At 34.3% G+C, this 18,360-nt stretch overlaps 3 protein-coding genes across 12 annotated transcripts; all 3 read left to right on the top strand.

The window, feature by feature from the left end:
- The first annotated feature begins 6,550 nt into the window (after window positions 1–6,550).
- On the top strand, window positions 6,551–8,601 carry LOC142523176 (putative DUF21 domain-containing protein At1g03270). Of its 5 annotated transcripts, none has more exons than XR_012814599.1 (5): window positions 6,551–7,195; window positions 7,317–7,394; window positions 7,710–7,788; window positions 7,874–7,987; window positions 8,062–8,601. XR_012814599.1 is itself a non-coding variant. In XM_075626841.1 (5 exons), exons 1-5 carry the CDS (start codon window positions 6,959–6,961, stop codon window positions 8,080–8,082), a joined length of 534 nt encoding a protein of 177 aa, XP_075482956.1. In that variant the 5' UTR covers window positions 6,551–6,958; the 3' UTR covers window positions 8,083–8,601. The 5 variants fall into 5 exon arrangements, 3 of the variants coding, with proteins under 3 accessions (XP_075482956.1, XP_075482949.1, XP_075482963.1); XM_075626841.1 differs by having other exon boundaries at window positions 7,710–7,791; window positions 7,872–7,987; XR_012814600.1 differs by having other exon boundaries at window positions 6,551–7,196; window positions 7,347–7,394; window positions 7,874–8,601.
- LOC142523199 (DUF21 domain-containing protein At4g14240-like) lies at window positions 8,191–12,112 on the top strand (the record flags this gene model as incomplete). Its single annotated transcript, XM_075626868.1, has 9 exons — window positions 8,191–8,284; window positions 8,690–8,757; window positions 8,962–9,029; window positions 10,357–10,444; window positions 10,537–10,610; window positions 10,692–11,070; window positions 11,383–11,429; window positions 11,531–11,605; window positions 11,820–12,112. Coding segments are annotated over 9 exons (984 nt in total), but the record flags the coding sequence as incomplete, so codon positions are not given.
- A 1,274-nt stretch (window positions 12,113–13,386) lies between these two features.
- LOC142523206 (uncharacterized) lies at window positions 13,387–18,242 on the top strand. 6 transcript variants are annotated; one of them, XM_075626920.1, is made up of 10 exons: window positions 13,390–13,582; window positions 13,840–13,896; window positions 14,198–14,357; window positions 14,535–14,858; window positions 14,949–15,208; window positions 15,511–15,684; window positions 15,797–15,913; window positions 16,733–16,912; window positions 17,088–17,134; window positions 17,678–18,242. In XM_075626920.1, the coding sequence occupies exons 2-10, from the start codon at window positions 13,849–13,851 to the stop codon at window positions 17,976–17,978; spliced, it is 1,611 nt and encodes a 536-aa protein (XP_075483035.1). In that variant the 5' UTR covers window positions 13,390–13,582; window positions 13,840–13,848; the 3' UTR covers window positions 17,979–18,242. The 6 variants fall into 6 exon arrangements, with proteins under 6 accessions (XP_075483026.1, XP_075483018.1, XP_075483035.1 ...); XM_075626911.1 differs by having other exon boundaries at window positions 13,387–13,582; window positions 14,550–15,208; XM_075626903.1 differs by having other exon boundaries at window positions 13,389–13,515; window positions 13,839–13,896; window positions 14,535–15,208.
- Window positions 18,243–18,360: the final 118 nt, after the last annotated feature.

Here is an 18,360-nt window from a genome sequence, read left to right on the forward strand (position 1 = left end):
AAAATTTGATACAATATTCATAATATAATAATTATTATATTATGTATTTCCAAACAATCTCTACTTTAGTTTCTTATCGATTTCAAAATAATATTTAGAATAATAACTTAAAAAAATTCTTCAAAATACTTCCTAAACATATGTCATTGAACGTAAGACTAAATATGAGTAGCAATAATTGTTTGCGAAAACATATATGAGATATTATACATTTTAAAATATTTGAATTGCATCTTTATTAACGACTATATACTTTTGTGAAATTGTAAATTGTAACAAGACAATCAGTATTGTCACTCATATTTTTAAAAATCTCGGAGAACATAAGCTTTTTTTCCTTGGAGAAGTTTTATGTGAATATGATATATATATATATAATGAAAGTTATAAATTGGGATACAAAGTACATTTTAAATTACAAAATTGTCCTAAATATATTTCTGAAAGAAAAATTTAAAATAAAGTACATGAATAGTTTTATAATGTTAAATAAATTTTGTAATTCAATTTATAACTATAATTATATATATAATATTAAAAAAAAAGGTTAGGGCTCAAAATTCTAGAAACAGAAAGTTGAAAAGGCAAGAACATTTGAGACACGTGGATGTGAATCCTACACCCCATGTTAGCATATGTCATTACCATTTAATCATTTGTTAATCACATTTGGATATATACTTTGGCTGATATTGTGAAATATGAATAAATAAACAAACATATTTTTTTATTTTTTTAGTTATTAAATGCCGACGTTACTAATACTTTAATTTATTTACAAAAAATATATATAGGTGATAGATTTTTTTAGTAAATAACATATAAAATCGCATCTGAATTTATGCAATCCAATTTCTGATCATATCAACCTGAAATTCGAGATAACACCATCTGTATCCCATAATCATATAATAAATTCTAAAATACGATATGAGTTGCATAAAATTAAACATAATTAAATTTAAGTAACAAATAACGCAAAGCTCAAAAAGTTTTACTATCAAAATTTCTAAATTTAATCTATAATGTCCTTCCAATGTCCCAAGAAACGCCAATTGTTTACTCCATATACCGATCAGAAGGGTTGCTTCGCGGCGGCACGGGTGGTGCGGTTTCGACGCTGCTCCTATGATGCCAATGCAGTGGCACTGGCACATCTTCTAGCCAAATCTGGTGTGGATGAAGGGCTACACGATGATTTTGTAGACTCGATTCCGATCTTCTTGCGTTCTGCCATCCAACATGATCTGATGTATTTATTGCTGATGGAACCATCATTTTTATTCAAAAATTTTCTTCAAAAACAATATAAAAAGTCAAACTAACTGGGAAAAAAAAATCTCGAATGGTTGAAAGTCAACAAACACAAAGTTTTTGGACCGATCACTTGTAGATATTGCTTTATACACGCGAAATGCATCACCATTATATATCATCCAAATCCAAAAATCGTGCTGCATTATTGTGACAAAAAAAAGTCGCATTTAATTATGTCTACTGTTTATGAGTCTGTACACAATGGAAACAAATGCACATTTGGAATTATTCCATTTTCTGTAATATTATAATATTTATGCATATTCTTCCACTATATATTATAATTTATATTGTTTATATAATAATATTATTATTCTGTTCTCTGGCTGTAAAGACAAGAGATAAGTTTGGAATAAAGATTTAGCCCCGGCCAATCAATCAACATACATGCTAGCTCGCATGCCATCCCTTGTTGTCACAGCTCACTATATTTCATGAATAACATAATATATATATATATATATATATATAATACCATGGGGAGGAGAATTTACTTAACTGACTGACATTTCACGCAGCCGATGAGATTCAAGCTCGTGACCACAAAAGTTACATATATTTTAGTTTTTGACACATACAAAAAGTGATTCATCCTAGCTTGTCCTTTTTGTCTTTTGAAAAGATACAAAAAGGGATTCTACAATTTAGATAAATAGGAGAAAATTAAAGGGAAAAAGTCAAAAGTAGTTGACTTGATATCAAATTTCAAAAAATGGCATCTAGCGTTATCTCCCACAAACTTTTTCGATTTCGGACAAAACGTTCTCTGTATTAGCTATCCTCCATTTCAAAAAAATTTGTACATCGACGATACTTCGTGCAATAAATATAATGGTTGACGTTGGGGATAACCACAGTGGCTTGGCTACGAATATATATGATGAGTGAATCGATCTCCTCAAGAAGAGCCCCAACCCTAAGCCAAATGGCCTGATTTATATATCTCTTGAACGTTTTTGAACTGAAAGCAAGGCTTGCATGGGGCGTCTAGCTAACTCAGCGCGGTCTGATCGAGATCGCCATTATCGTCCTCTGATACATATCATGATAGCACTGATCAACTGATGAGGTTCTTACTGAACAAATAACGTATTTCTACAGACTTGTAATTGATAAAGATGCATGTGTTACTATACCAAATTTGTATCTCGTAACATGCATGTGATAAAAATAAGGGGAAAATCGAGGGTTAACTTAGACCATCGATGATTTCATGTTAAATTTAGGGTTCTCTTCACCTATAAATACTCAAGCATAATGGAGATTATTATCAGACCCTACAATACCACATATATGTATCTAAACACATTCTTTACAGAACTTATAATCTTTAGTTAAAAAAGAATATCTCATCCGAAAAATGATGGCAAACATGCTGAAAAATCGCCCAAAATATTTAAGAGGGAAACAAATATGACAAAACCAAATATAGCCAACTCTTATCCACATAAATAATGATGCATCGAAGTTTAGGATTTCTCAAGCGACGGGATCCTAGCTAGCTCTACCCATGTGTTCTATGCAGATGGAGCAAGCTCGATCGATTTGAACAATTAACTAGTCGACATCTTGTCGCTTTCTATTAATTGTTTGTTAGAGTTTTCGGATTTGAAAATGGCTTCGGCGATTATGTTGCGAAAAGAGAGCGTTGTGAACTGGGAATTTCGTGTAATCTAGCGGATGGAATATTGTTCAACTCTTGAGTTAATCACATGACGATGTGACTTTAAGCAACGCATCCATGCACATAGATGATGAGATCACTTTATTACTCGCCTATAGGGATAAAAAAAGAATGGGCCCAATTGGTAACTGATCCTATGTATAGGAGTAATTGGAGCGATAAAAGAAAATAGGCTCCGGCCCATTATTCCTTTTTTTTAAAAAAAAAAAATTGGCCCATTATGTCTTGAGCCAGTAAATCAGTCGATATACCTAAATAATTTATTTATATATATTTTTAAAATTTCTTCGTCAAATTTTCAGTTTTATCTAAAATATTTTAGATAACTAAAAAAAATTTTAATAAAAGATTAAAACATATGTGCACTTGTAATATATATTAAGTTTACAGCTGTATTTGTAAAAAGTTGATTTTTTTATAAATAAAAATCATTTCGGGTATTGATTTTTTTTTTTATATGTAAAATAAGTTAAACATTTATGCAGGGGAATTATGGGGAAACTAGTTTTAGGAAATTTCTTGGAAACAAGAAAGAGTCGAATGGTTTCTTTTTGGTATTATTCTGTAAGAACAAACCAAACATTTTTATGTCAATTTGGTAGTAAATAATTTGACGCATTTTTCATGTCCTACTATTAGAAGATAATTTTTTTTTACCAATCCATTTTTTTGCCTTTTCTTTGATAACAGATCATTTGTGTTGATGCATTTTGTTTTCATAAGAAATGTATTCGGACTTCACCCGACTAATATTGAGATATGACGATCTTTCTCTTGTTCGTCTACTGGTTATATTCGAAGATAATCACATAGTTTTCACCATATTCGTTCTTTCAAATCGTCAATAAGATTTGAACTGATAACATTAGGTTATCGTACAGTGTTATATCAAGCTCTTGGGACATAGTTGACATGAAATATTGTCTAATAACTCGTTTGACAAGCTTCTTAATTCAAATTATACAATAATTTTAGATATAAAAATCATGTCTCATTTTCAAGATTTGTACACCCCGAGAAGTTTGAAGTCTTAGGGGGGCTTCTTGATAAAAATAAATAAATTAAATAAACGATCACGATATTTCACAAAATTTTTTATATTGGCAATGCAGATTTTCTTCCTCAATATATATATCAACTACATTTTGTACGTAAAAATATTGTTAAAGAATGATTCTATGTGAATAATTCTATGATATTTTAAAATACTAACCGTATAGAAAATTTATCGATAATTACAATTGGAAAGAGGAGCTAGATATTCAAAGTTGAAATAAAATCATAAATTTATCTGTAAAAATTCAAATAATTGCTCTAAGAAATCTAAGAATTGCAGAACCTTTTTTTTGTAGAAAACACAATTCTAACTAAAGATATTTGAAAATACAGAAAGTGAAGGTCGGAAAAATTTTGGCATTAATTAAAAAACAATTATTGGCCTAGAATATCAATTAAAAAACCAATAAACTTATACATGTCACATTCGCGTAGGTTAATAAATTTTTTTTTACGGTTAACACTTGTAATTATTTTATAGCCAAGATATCCTTAGTTACAAGATGAATCAACCACAAGGGAAAAGCTCCATTCTCTCATACAAACTGAGAGTTGGAGGAAATAACAAAAGCAGCTATCGAATGAGCTATCATATTTGCCGATCGACGAACATGAAAAATTGAAATGCTATTTCTAGAATTCAATAGTAATTTGATATCTGAAGCAGTGGAACCTGAATAGCTAAGGTTCTCTTCCGGCCTTGTGACTGCTTGCACGACAAGGAGAGAATTGGAGGCAACTTGATGAATCTGTAAGTTATGCAGTTGAGCCAATTTTAAACCCCCGTGAATAGCAATAAGCTCGGCGCATAAAACCGACTGGGGCATGTCAATCTTCCGTCCAAAAACTACTACTGGTTTTCTCTCGTGATTCCTCACCACTCCTCCAATAGCACAGCTGTTAGAGTCCTCATTATAGGCCGCGTCAACATCCAATCGGAGCTTATATTCTAGTGGCGGCACCCACACGGCAGGGGACGCGCATTGTACATCAGCAGGCAATGTCGATAGAGCTAGTTGGAAATCATGCAGCAGGGATTCACTCCAGTATGTATTAGTAATTTCCCATCTCCCCTGACTCTTGTGAATCAACCGCAATCTTTCACTCCACATCGCCCAAGTGCGCATAGCAAACACTTCAAACTCTTTCTTGCTAAGCTTATCCTTCATCCACAAGAAGATATCAAACACTTCCAGATGGCAGACATGTTTCAAGAGCGTCCGGAAACAAGTTTCTTTCCAGCAAGACTTGATGGCCACACATAGGGATAAAGCATGGCTCGTAGAATCCCAACTCGCCTGACACAACGGACACACTGTCTGCTACTGGAACATGATGAGTCCGCACATAGGAATAAAGCATGGCTCGTTAATTATTATCTTAATAATTAAGATAAAAAGTTACACAAGTTCAGGTTACTGTATAAAAGCAAAGACTTGTATGCTCACAGGTCGTATTTTGTGAGAAAAATTTTTATTTGGGTCATCCATGAAAAAATATTACTTTTTATGCTAAGAGTATTACTTTTTATTGTGAATATCGGTAGGGTTGACCGGTCTCACAGATAAAGATTCGTGAGATCGTTTCACAAGAGAACTACTCCTATATAAAATAACAAATCGTCATTTTCCTTTTTTATTTGATGTCACTGTCATTCCCTAAATCATTAATCTCGTTTTATTTTTAAATTTTTTTAACAAAAAATCAATGTAGACAACTACCAAAAAATAAAATAAAGCAAAGTATATTTTATTTCAAGAGGTGTACAAAGATACCTGATCAAGTGGTAGTTACATCCATTTACATATTAAAAAAAAATACATACATTTATCACATAATGGTAGACTAAGATGGAGATATAAAATATGTATTTACTCACTTTGTTTTCTTTTCTTCTTCTTGTTTAAGTTTTGCCCTAGTTTTACAATCAAGTTATGTGAAACTGTTCTCGAAGTGTTCGAGTTGAAGAATTAAATGAGAGTTTAACCATTATTCATAAAAATAGTTTCTGATACCAACATCTTTTCAGACGAGTATGTTTCACATGGCTTGTTCAATACGATTTATCTGACAAACATGATTTGTAAGTTACTACATTAATCCGATGATTTATCTAGTGTGCATCGAAAAATAATGAATGTAGATTTTCAAGTCAGAAAAAAATACGTCGAAAAATATATATCTTATTTACAATATTAATTGATAATTTTATTACTTGTAACATCCAATATTTTTTTGTAATAGTAAACAAATGTTGTTCTATGTAAAAACTAATTTTTTTACATTTCTATAAAGATAATCGAGTCGAAATTATTGAACTAAATATAGAGCCAAAACCGTATCTTGACTAGGGATAAAAATAACTAAATTACCATGTTCCATGCATGATATCCTAATCACTAAATTTAATCGGTTTCAACAAAAATAAATGAATCCCAACTTTTCAACTAACTATAAATACCCTATTATAGGGTCCTCTAGTTCCGTCGGCTGGTCCCCGCTGCCAACAGAAAACCCCACCGCTAGCCCCGCCCCTCCACCGCCGGGGATGTGGGCCTTTGAAACCCAATAACGTGGCAGCCAAATGGGAAGTCTTCCCACCCCCTGTCTCTGTCTCTGTCTGCCCTACATAAGTCACTGCCCCTGCACACTTTTAATAAATTCGCCCCGAACGAATAACGACAGACGTATCTTCTTCTCATTACTTGTGCAAAAAGGCTGAAAAGGTGTTTCTTAAAAGGAAAAAAAGAAAGAGGGTATGATGAAATACATCATAGTATGTATACTTAAAGAGGATTACTGGTAGTGAAAGTGGTTTTAGGCTTTTCCTAGTTCTCTATTGACCAAAGAAAATAAAGGGTAGTTGAAATATTCAGCATTTTGGTGAACTCTGTTTTGATTATGGTTTTATCTGTGAATGCTGCGGCGATGGTCGGGATTCTTACGAGGGCTTTTTATGCGGATGCCCAAGATATAGAATTCGGGAATCCGTGGTGGTTTGTGTACGCCGGTGTTTCGTCTTTCCTCGTTCTTTTCGCCGGGATAATGTCTGGGCTGACGTTGGGTTTGATGTCACTCGGGCTTGTTGAGCTTGAAGTTCTTCAGCAAACTGGCACCTCGAAAGAAAAGAAACAAGCTGGTATTGTTGGATTACTATCTTGTAGATTATATGTTTATTGTAGGTGGATATATTTTTGTTTTGATTTTTCGAGTTGTGTTTGGTCAGCATGTGTGATTTTGAAATTAACACTGTTTTTCCGCCATTATTTTTCCGGTTGTTCAAAAGCAGCACCAGCTTCTCGTGACTCTCCTAGTATGCAACGCTGCTGCAATGGAGGTGAAAACTCCTCCCCGCCCCCAACTTTCAATTCTATGGATTTGTGTAGAATTTTTGGTGGGACCCATTTCCTTTTTCATCTTTGATCAATTTAGGAACGTAGTGATAGTGATGATTGTATCAATTCAAGTGAAGTTGTTGCATTTAATTGTGGCCAAAATTTGAAGCTACAATGTGGAAGTGAAGAAGTGAAAAATCATATACTACATTATTCTGATGTCGATTGGCAGCCTTGAGTCATAAAATCTATTCTCAAGTGTGGAGTCCTTGACAAGTTCCATGTTTTACTAGCTTTGTCACAAATTTTATCTCCAGGCTCTCCCCATATATTTGGATAAAATATTTCATCCTGCCGTTGCGGTCATTCTCTCGGTGACATTTGTTCTTGCTTTCGGTGAGTTACATTTAGTTCTATACTTTATGTGACCATAATTGTTGGGCTAGAACTGAGAATCCTTACTTTTGCCTTGATTGAATAGATTATTCCTCAAGCAGTGTGCTCTAGATATGGGCTGGCTGTGGGTGCAAATTTTGTATGGCTCGTGCGTGTCTTGATGATAATTTGCTTTCCAATCGCTTACCCTATAGGGAAGGTACAGTTTACTAAAACACTTTAGTTTTTGTTGATTGCTCACAACTAATAGTAAGACACACTTGTTTTATATAGCTGGAATATTCACTGATTTAGTTGGAATTAACCATCTGACAGGATTGGAGTTTACCTCTTTTCCCCTTCAATTATAATCTTCAGTATATTTGCAACAACACTGTGACTTGATGTTTGTTTATATTTTGTTTTGTTCAGATTCTAGGATGGCGTTTTGGGCCACCACGATGTTTTGTTCAGGTGACCTCAATTGAAAGCACTTGTATCTATCCATGGCCAGGAGGTATTTTATCTAATTAAGGCTACATTTGGACATATGTATTAGCATTTAAAATCAAGGTATTTGAAAATGCATTGATTTGAAACGACATGAAGTTTAAAGTAATTTCCAAGTTTGTATAAAGAATGTTAGACTAAAATGTGGAATATTTGAATGTTTGCCCTATCTATCATACAAAATGGATTTTAGATGTATATTTGGAATCCACTCAGTCCAAATTCATCTATCCAAACAAAGCCAAGAGTAATGGCAACTAAATATGTTGTAAGCCTTACTATTCAATATTCTTGACCAAAATACATGTTTAAAGGTCAAAAGTTTCTTTTCAAATTTGCTGTAAAGATACTCCTCTTGTGTCTTTGCTCACTGTCATTTCATGGTTTATTTTGGTTGATATTATGAAGGCAGGTAAAGGAGGTGAACTTACTCACAATGAAACAACTATAATAAGTGGAACTCTAGATTTGACTGAAAAGGTATGTTCAGGTGGGGAAGGATCATTTCATAATATCTTTCCCCCCTCTTTTTTCCTCTCCCTGAAATGCTTATTTACCCATTTTTTATTTTCTCATTTGAGCATGTACCGAAGATGGACAATTTCTATACTTATGGTGCTATAAACACATACCTTTTGCATAATAACTGTGAAGAAATATTGAGGTGGTTTCTAATATTTGTAGACAGCAGAGGAGGCCATGACACCGATTGAATCGACTTTCTCTCTTGATGTCAGTTCAAAATTGGATTGGTAAGTTTGATTCTAATCTGGTCTATTTATCATTAAAAAAAATACATATCTACTCCCACAAATACCATTTATGAATCGTGAGCATTGGCATTTAAAGATGGTCGGTCCCCTTTGTTTCCCAGCTCATAAGTTTTATTTTTTATTCAGAGCTCATAGTTATTACCTATAAGAAGCACAAGGTGCATATAGAACCTAGTCTCGAAGAATAAGACAAGGCACGTGTTTAATTGGAGTGAAGCTCCTAGAGGATGAGATGCTAAAATCCAAACACTTGTAGAGAATTTTAGTTAAGAAAATTGCATAAATATGTTCTCTCATTTCGTTTAGATTTACTATCGTTACATTTCAAACACACTTAAAAGATTCCAGGCACATGATTTTTAATAACAATGTGCCAGACATAGTTGTTAAAAGCGGGCGCTTGGGGGTAACCTTTCAATCTGTGTTTTAAGACAAGAAGTGCGTGCCTTTACCCAGGCGCAAGGCCTGTGTGAGGCGCAGAAAAGCGCGCCTTATCAACGTATAAGGTGTGTGACAAGTAATAAAGCCAAGCTCAACCGATTTTGAAGCCCAATTAGTAAAGCTCGTAACTATTTAATAACCGGAAAATCTTGCGTGCATTTGTCGGCATGTAGATTTTTGATCTTCCTCAGCCTCCCTAACTTCAGATTCTAATTACACCGTTAACAACACAAGAACAGAAATTAGTAATACGAAGTGCAAAAAAACAAGTTTGATTTCTCGCTTTCTAACAATTTCAATCAGGCGGCCGTCAACCCTTATTGAAATATATTTAATTTATGTAATATTATAATATAAATCACTATATATGTGGATTTTTAAATTTATGATAAATGCGCTTTACTTCGAAAAGTGTGCGCTTCGCCTTGTGTCTCAGGCCCCAAGACACCATAGTTACCCTAGCGTTCCCAAATAACTATGGTGCCAGGGTCATGCACTGGTTCATCAACAAGCGTCCGTCTACGCAAGGAATCAATATAATCAAGGGTTAACCAATTAGCTGGCATCAAGTTGCACAAACTTTTCAACCAGTCTTTTAAATTTTTTCTCCTTGATGGGAATTCTCTAGTCTGGAAGGACAATTTTGGGCAAGAACTAAATCTGTTCTCCAAGACTCCATTGAAGCAATGCAGCTTTTATAGCTGTAGCTACTTGTTCTCCAACAAATTGTTTTTCATGAAATTAAGTTATAGATTTTTTGCAAAATACATTATGTCAGCTATTTGATTATCAGCATCTTTCATGCAGGCTGCAAAAGAAATATGTATGAAAATAATCTTATATTTGAAAACTCCCTTTTACGCAGGGAAGCTTTTGGAAAAATCCTTGCAAGGGGTCACAGTCGTGTTCCTGTCTTTTCAGGAAACCCAAAAAACATTATTGGGCTTCTTCTGGTCAGTGAAAGTTCATAAAGGTTACTGGAATATCTTGTACTAATACCGACTAATTTGTTATTCCAAATTTTATCTCGTCTTTTGGTAAATAGGTGAAAAATCTTCTCACTGTGAGGGCAGAAACTGAGACTCCTGTAAGTGCTGTTTCCATTAGGAGAATGCCTCGGTATGTTAAGTTGTTTGAATGATTCTTTACCACGCTGGAGTGAATCATTTAACCACATGAATTTCATCCATTATATGATAGGGTACCAGCAGACATGCCTTTGTATGATATCCTTAATCAGTTTCAAAAAGGTAGCAGCCACATGGCAGCAGTAGTGAAGGTGCAGAAAAAGGAGAGAGAGCTCCATTCTTGTAATGGTAATGGGACGGTTGAAGAGGACAATTTTACCAACTGGGATTCACAATTGATATTTCCGTTACTTGACAGGAATGATAAACAACCAAAAAGTTTTGTAATAAACATCGAAAAGGCTTCAAAGAATAATGCAGTCGATAAGGTTGCTTCTTACCGATCAAATGGCGTTATGGAAGATGGTTGTAACCATCTAGAAGAGGACATTGAGGAGGGAGAAGTCATTGGCATAATCACCTTGGAAGATGTATTTGAAGAACTTCTGCAAGTAATTAACATTGTTAACCCTTCTTTAATTTTTTGGAGAGAATCTACAGAAAATTTATTTTTTCTGGTTTCTTGGTTCGGTTTTTACGCATATTTTTTGAAAGGAAAAAACCCAACCATACACCACTTTTTATATGCATAAAAAAGAACACCTTCTAAAAATATAAACCATTTTATGAAACAGTTTCTCCATTAAAATGCACGTGGGGAGCCTATTTCTTGTTCTCAAAACAAACTCCTCTGGTACAAATCAATTTTTATTGCGACTTCTTTCTTACTTTGTGTTGGTGATTGTGTTTTGCCTTCATTTCAGGATGAAATTGTTGATGAGACGGATGTGTATATTGATGTACATAAAAGGTGTTTTAAGTGTTCCTTTGCATTTCCCTTAGTATTTTTATTATTTGTTGCTTTATTCTCATGAGGGCTATAATAAAATTCTGTTTCTTTATTGATCGCAGGATACGCGTCGCTGCTGCTGCTTCATCTGTTGCACGAGCACCTTCAAACTCTAGGTTGGTTAGTCATAATCCACAGTGAGTAAGCACTACACTCTGCTGTAATCTTCTTCCTACCAAATTCTTGCTATATCTCTCTTGGTGATGTGGTTAGGCAAGTTACCAACATCTCTTAAATTGATATAAATAAAGATATTAATCCCGTACGGGGTGTCGCTCATGTTTCTTTCGACTAAAAGCTACTCGTGAACTGTGCTCTTATCAACCTCTAGTGCATTCTGAATTCTCCCAGGGTAGCCATGTTGAGCAAGGAACAACTGCAGAATGCGCGAGAGAGAAGACGGTACCGGAGCATTGGTGATATCAATTCTTCAAGCTCATGAATTGAAAATCGGATTTAGTTTTGAATAGAAAGTTGCAGATGAGTTATAAAATGCGCGGAACTAGGAACTTGTTCATATTTCATCATCCCAATGCGTAATAATTTTTTTTAATAATCCAATGTGTGATAGTTGCACTGAATTGTGTGTTGGAGATTTTGTGCCCAATATTGTCTTTCCACATTGTGATAATACGCTAGTAGTTATGTGTATATATATAGGCAAAAACTTGTGTGAGACGGTCTCATGGGTCGTATTTGTGAGATTGATCTCTTATTTGGGTCATCTATGAAAAAGTATTAATTTTTATGATAAAAGTATTACTTTTATTGTGAATATCGGTAGGGTTGATCCGTCTCACAGATAAATATTCGTGAGACTGTCTCACAAGAGACTTACTCATATATATAGATATATCTCACGGATCAATTTCGTGGGTCGAATTTCTTATTTGGATCATTCTTGAAAAAGTATTATTTTTATACTAAAAGTATTATTTTTTATTGTGAATATCGATAGAGTTAGACCCGTTTCACAGATAAAGATTTGTGAGATCGTCTCACAAGGGATGTACTCTTAAATTAATTTTGGGACAAACATTAAACAATTTGAAATTCTTTAATGGAAAGAATAATGGTCTAATTCATTTATTCCTCAAGTAGATGCTTGTTGGAATTTAATAGATACACATATATTAACTTTCATATAAAATTTGTGAATGTTAAGTTATTTTTCAAAATTGGAGTTAATTTGGATTTTTACTGCTATTTTTATGTTTCCTTTTTTAAAATAACTGTATTTTGGAAAATAGATTTTTGAGAAACAATATTATTCGCTTTGTTTAGGAAACCAATTGAGAGCACATCTCGTTTTATAATACATTAATATTATTTAAAACTTCATATATGATTTTTTATAAGGATTTTTTTAATTAATTGAAAAAATTATTTAAAAAGGACAACCTTTTGTTACTTTTAAATTTTTATGCTATCTTATTGTTTTTTTTTTAAACTTTTATATTAGAGAAATAAGGAATCGTTTGAAGAGGTAAAAATGATATTATTAGAACTCAAATTTTCAACGAATTTGTTTTTAAAGAAAAAGGGTATTTACTTGGTTAGAGAAAAAGAAAAAAAAACTATAATTAAAGTTATATAAAAAAATTAAATTTTTTTTATGCTCAGGCTCCGATTAAGCTTACTTAAATTTACTTACTAATTACTCCATAAGCTTAGCTAAAAAGGTTAGGTCTGTTTAATTTGGGTAAAACAATGATTTTATAAACTTAAAACTTTTTTAATAATTTTATAGCATCCGCAAAATAAAACTGATTAGACCAAATTACCCCGGATAATATCAAGAATGACTAAAATCACCAATATCTTAGTCCTCTAAATCGAGCTCACCGACTATACACGTAACTTCACCTCCTCAAGCTCTTAAATCTTGTACCTTAAGTTAAAAGCAAAAGACAAAATAGGTACAACTCATGGATTGCGATGGTAATTACGTATAAATACATATCCTTTTTCGTAACTCACGATCAACCGAAGATAGAGAGACATATATGACTCATTCGCTGTGAAAAAGTTGCTGCGCAATCTCAGGGGGTGAGAATTCGCCGTTGTTTATCCCTCTAGGGTGTTTTTCCCTGTATTCTCGCTCTCAGGTTTAGGTCAGTTGCATTTAATGTGAACTCAGTGGCACTGATTTTGTATCATCGTTTTTTTTTTTGTTTATTTGATTACTGTGTTAATGATAGGTCCATGAAATAGTTAGAGTTTAAGGCTTTTAAGTCTTTGAAATTCACGCCTCCTGTTGTTTGTTCGTTATATTCTTTATGGGGCAATTGATTTGATTGTGTATCTAATGGATGAATCAAAGCAAATTATAGGAACTGGGGATGATCATTTAAACTGTATGTTTATTTAGAATTCGGAGATGGGGATCAATAAAGTGTACAGTTCATTGCAGGAGCTTTTCCCGGAGGTAAATTCTGGCTTCAGTACTTTCTTGATGTGTATGAGTATTCAGTATAATATCTTTGTGGATGAAGACTTGATTTGTATGACTAACATATAATTATTCTATTTCCACGGATTGGTGAAAACTCCCTGGTGAAAATATGATGGTGGCCATATGATTTTTGTTTAATGTGACACATCAGTTATTCTATGTTAGAATCGTTCTATGTAGATTTAGGCAAAATCCACTATCTTTTTAACTTGCAGTGAGTATTATTTTGTTTTGTTGTTCCCTCTATGGCTCTACGCATCCTTCATGGTTACAGATTGATGCCCGAGTCATTAGAGCTGTTGCTATTGAGCACAGCAAGGATCCTGATGCAGCTGTTGAAGCAGTGCTTGAGGAGATAATTCCTTTCTTTTCTGAAATATCGACACCGACTAGACCTTTGACTGGGAGTAGTTCCTTGGATCAATTGTCTAAAGGTAACGATTAAGTATAAAGCCTTTATTTTTTAATGTTTTCTTGAGGGTATCACTTTATTTCTTTTCATTGTCAGGATCACTTCCACAACTACTTACCTCCATATGTTTTTTTCCCTTTTGATTTACGAGGTATTTGGTCCTATTATATCTGCTGTATAATTCTAATTATTCTTGTAGAAGCTATCGCTACAGCACAATCTGTGGACGGCTTGCCTGTGAATGCAATAGGATCAGCTGAAGAGATATATGCTAACAATGTGAATGGTGGACACGAGTCTGATGATGCTAATGATGATAATGTGTTCTATGATACATATAATGGACAACATGATGGAGAAGGTGAATTGTCAATATCGGGTAAATTTGGTGAAAATAGCATAACAATATGTGCTGATATGTTCTCCCATGGTCGACCTGCTATGTTGATGGAGGAAACGAGAATAAATATTCTTCAAGGTGAAGCGTCTCTATACCCTGAAAGAACTGATGCAGTTTCAGCTGGTAAATGTCCAGAAGATGGCATCAAAACCTCATTTGATGTGACTCATTGTCAAACACGAATGTCTCTCACAGATGGCAATGATTCTGTAGGAAATATTGTTTCAGAGGCTGTTTCAAATTTAACAATGGGCCATTCAGAAAGTGTTGACCGAGTGGTTGTGCTTCCTAACATGAATGGAAGTAATTCTGAAGTAAGTTTTCCATCTGACACTGCTTCCGAAATGGAAATTGCCAATGGCAATGTTATCATTGAAGATGAGTCTACCATAAATGATTCTGTGTCCCAATCTAGCCAAATCCATATCATGGGTGTTCTTGACGAAATTATCACTGAAGCAAGGAATAACAAGGTATCATCCATGTCAATTCTTGTCCTTACCAATGATCTCGGTTTAAATTCAAAAACTTTATACACAACAAGCTGTTTATTGAGTACTTTGTAATGTTTCAGTTATTGACATATGGTGATTTGATGCTTGAAAATTTTCTCGCAAAGAAATAACGTGTGTGCAAATATGTGATATCTGCATCCAACTAAATTTGGAGGGATCAGATTAACATTTTTGTATGGCAACGCCTTGTTAGCTTTCCACTGGTCCTAGAGGTAGACATGTGCATTGATAACGTACCTGATACTTGTTAAATGTTGCAGAAAAAATTATTCTCTGCTATGGAGTCTGTTATAAGCTTGATGAGGGAAGTGGAGCTGAAAGAGCAGGCTGCAGAACAAGCCAAAGAGGAAGCTGCCAAAGGAGGAATTGATGTACTTCATAAGGTGGAAGAGCTTAAACTAATTCTGAAGCATGCAAAGGACGCAAATGACATGGTTTTTTTTTCTCTGAATTATATAATCTCTCAAGTCTTAAGATAATCTGAAATGAACTCTGCTCTTTAACTAAATTGTCTTCCCCTTCCTTTCTTTTGTTTTTCTATGTTAGCATGCTGGGGAAGTATATGGTGAAAGGTCCATCCTCGCAACAGAGTTGAGGGAGCTTCAGTCCCGTGTACTCCATTTGTCAGATGAAAGGGACAAGTCGCTTGCAGTTCTTGATGAGGTGGTTTTAAATCCTTCCCTTTTCTGTTGTAATACCATTTAAAATTATGATATGTTTTATACGCCCAACGTTGATTTCTATTCTGCCGACTGAGACCACCTCCAAGTAAGAGCACAATCTGACCATACCATCTTTACTGCGGACAATTGATAGTGAACTGGGTACGGAGTTCCACATGTGAAAGTATTAGAACTTTGATTTGTGGCAAATGGCAATGCATATTTTGTTATGTAAACTGTTTCTCAATAGTTTGAACAAGTTGTTTGAGTTTTAGAGTTTAGTTACAAGCTAAGAAGTATAAACAGATCAAATAGAGAAAGCAAAATCGGAAATATGAGTTATTCGTATATATATTGGTTAGGTCATAATCTGGTTTGCTCGTTTTCTATTACTAAATTTTTCTTCAATCTTATTTGTTTGAAGAAATCTTTGTGAGATATTCTTGCACAACTTAACTGTGGTTCTCCTTTACTTTATAATGGCTAATGTACTTCTCAATTCTCAATTCTAAAGCCTTTTCGGTTCTCATTTTATTGGAGATGAAAATTGGATACAGGTATCTGGAAAAAAAGACTGTGTTGAGTTTCTTTGTGATTACCTCCTTAACTATATTCTGGGACATGGATTTTATTCCTTCTGTTTTGAGAGGGCCATTTTTATTTACCATGAAATATCGAGTTTTTCTGAGATAATGAAACCGACCCAGTTCAGCTTCATTTGGCATACAGCTAAACTTCGTTCGAATATACCAAGACGAATAGAAGTGCTTGCAAGGTTAATCTTTTCGTTGCACTTTCTTCATTTTATCATTTTCTGCAGATGTGTCAAACTTTAAAGATGCGATTAGCTGCAGCTGAGAATGAAATAAATCATGCGGAGCAAGAAAAACTTAGAAAGCAAGTGTCTACTCAAGAAGCACTTTCTGGACAGGAAAGTCTTATGGAAAGGGTTGTACAAGAGGCAAACATCCTGAAACAACACGCAGAGGAAAATGCCAAGGTAGCTGCTCATTTCTTTATGACTCTGTGACTCTAGTTCATCTCAATTTCAGTCAAACCATTGAGTGAAGAAAATTCGACGTTGAATTTGATTTCTTCATTGCCGTTGCATAACAATTTATTGTCAAGTTTCTTATTTACAGTTTCGCTGATTCTTTTTTCCTTTTGTATTTCAGCTGCAAGAATTTCTGGTGGATCGAAGTTGTGTTGTAGACACTTTACAGTAAGTTATTTAAGTGCCAGCTTTTATTTCACCTTTTATCAGAGTTAATCTTACTTTTTGGCAGTCCACCATCACTTTCTATCTTGAATGCACAATCTGTGGTTGTCTTGTGGATGCTTGATGTGGTTAATGGTTGACATTTTTCTTTCTCATTGAAACAACTATTGAATTTTCAAAAAGTTCCCTGTGTACTCTATCTTTAACACTAGTTTAAGAAGAGATTTAACTTAGCCTATGCTATATCGCAGCACAACAGTTGCATAATCGCAGAAGTCTTTGGTAATAGAAAGTTACTTATTCAACACGTAGGATGAGTAATCTAGAAAAGTTTTGCAATCTAAATTCATGAAGCGTTACTGATATCTTGAATCTAGATCCTTTTTCTAATACCTTATGGTATGTTAGTGTCAGAGTTTCGTTACCAACAAGAGTAAAAAGTATCAAATTGTAGCAAAGGAGGACAGAAACTGTTCCTAATTAGCTCCTGATAAGAATGGAAAGATTTAAGCTGACAAGCGTGTATGTCCCCCACTCTTCTTTCAGAGGAGAAATAGCTGTTATAAGCCAAGACGTGAAGCTTCTAAAAGAAAAAATTGATGACCGCGTTCCATTGAGCAAATCTGGTTCCTCCCTCCAAACCAGCTGCATTCTACCTTCCTCTAGTTCCCTGTTGAAAAGCTCGATTCCAGATCAAGTGAAGCCAGTGCCAGTCCAGGACGATTCAATCAAGACTCAACAACTCATGGATCCAGTCACACGGGTATCTGTAGATGAAATGGCTAGATATGATCGTGAGGCACTTGCCGCAGAGGGATGGGATTTTTTTGACAACCTTGAAAAGTGACAGAGGACATTTGAAGAACCGGTTAGCAAATCCACGCTCTTGGAAGTTCCATTCTCATTCCATCTCTACAAACTGATTTCGATTTTATCAAGTTTTGTTAAACTGAGTTGCTACCACACTCTGACCCACTTCGGTTCTACTATTGGTTGGTGACTGCAATTAATGGATTCCTCTGTTAAAATGCTGGGAAATTTTGTCAATAATAATGGCTTGTTTATATTTAATTTTTTGGGTTATTTTTGACAATATATTATGGTTCGTACAGTGGGGGAGCTAGTTGAGGTTTTGTATCTTCAAGTTACATATTTAATTTATTAAACACAAAAATTCATATAAGACTTGTTAAGATTGGAATTTGGACCTAACTAAACTCCAAAAGCTA

Source organism: Primulina tabacum, chromosome 2, assembly GCF_025594145.1.
Source record: "Primulina tabacum isolate GXHZ01 chromosome 2, ASM2559414v2, whole genome shotgun sequence".
Classification (NCBI taxonomy): Eukaryota; Viridiplantae; Streptophyta; class Magnoliopsida; order Lamiales; family Gesneriaceae; genus Primulina; species Primulina tabacum.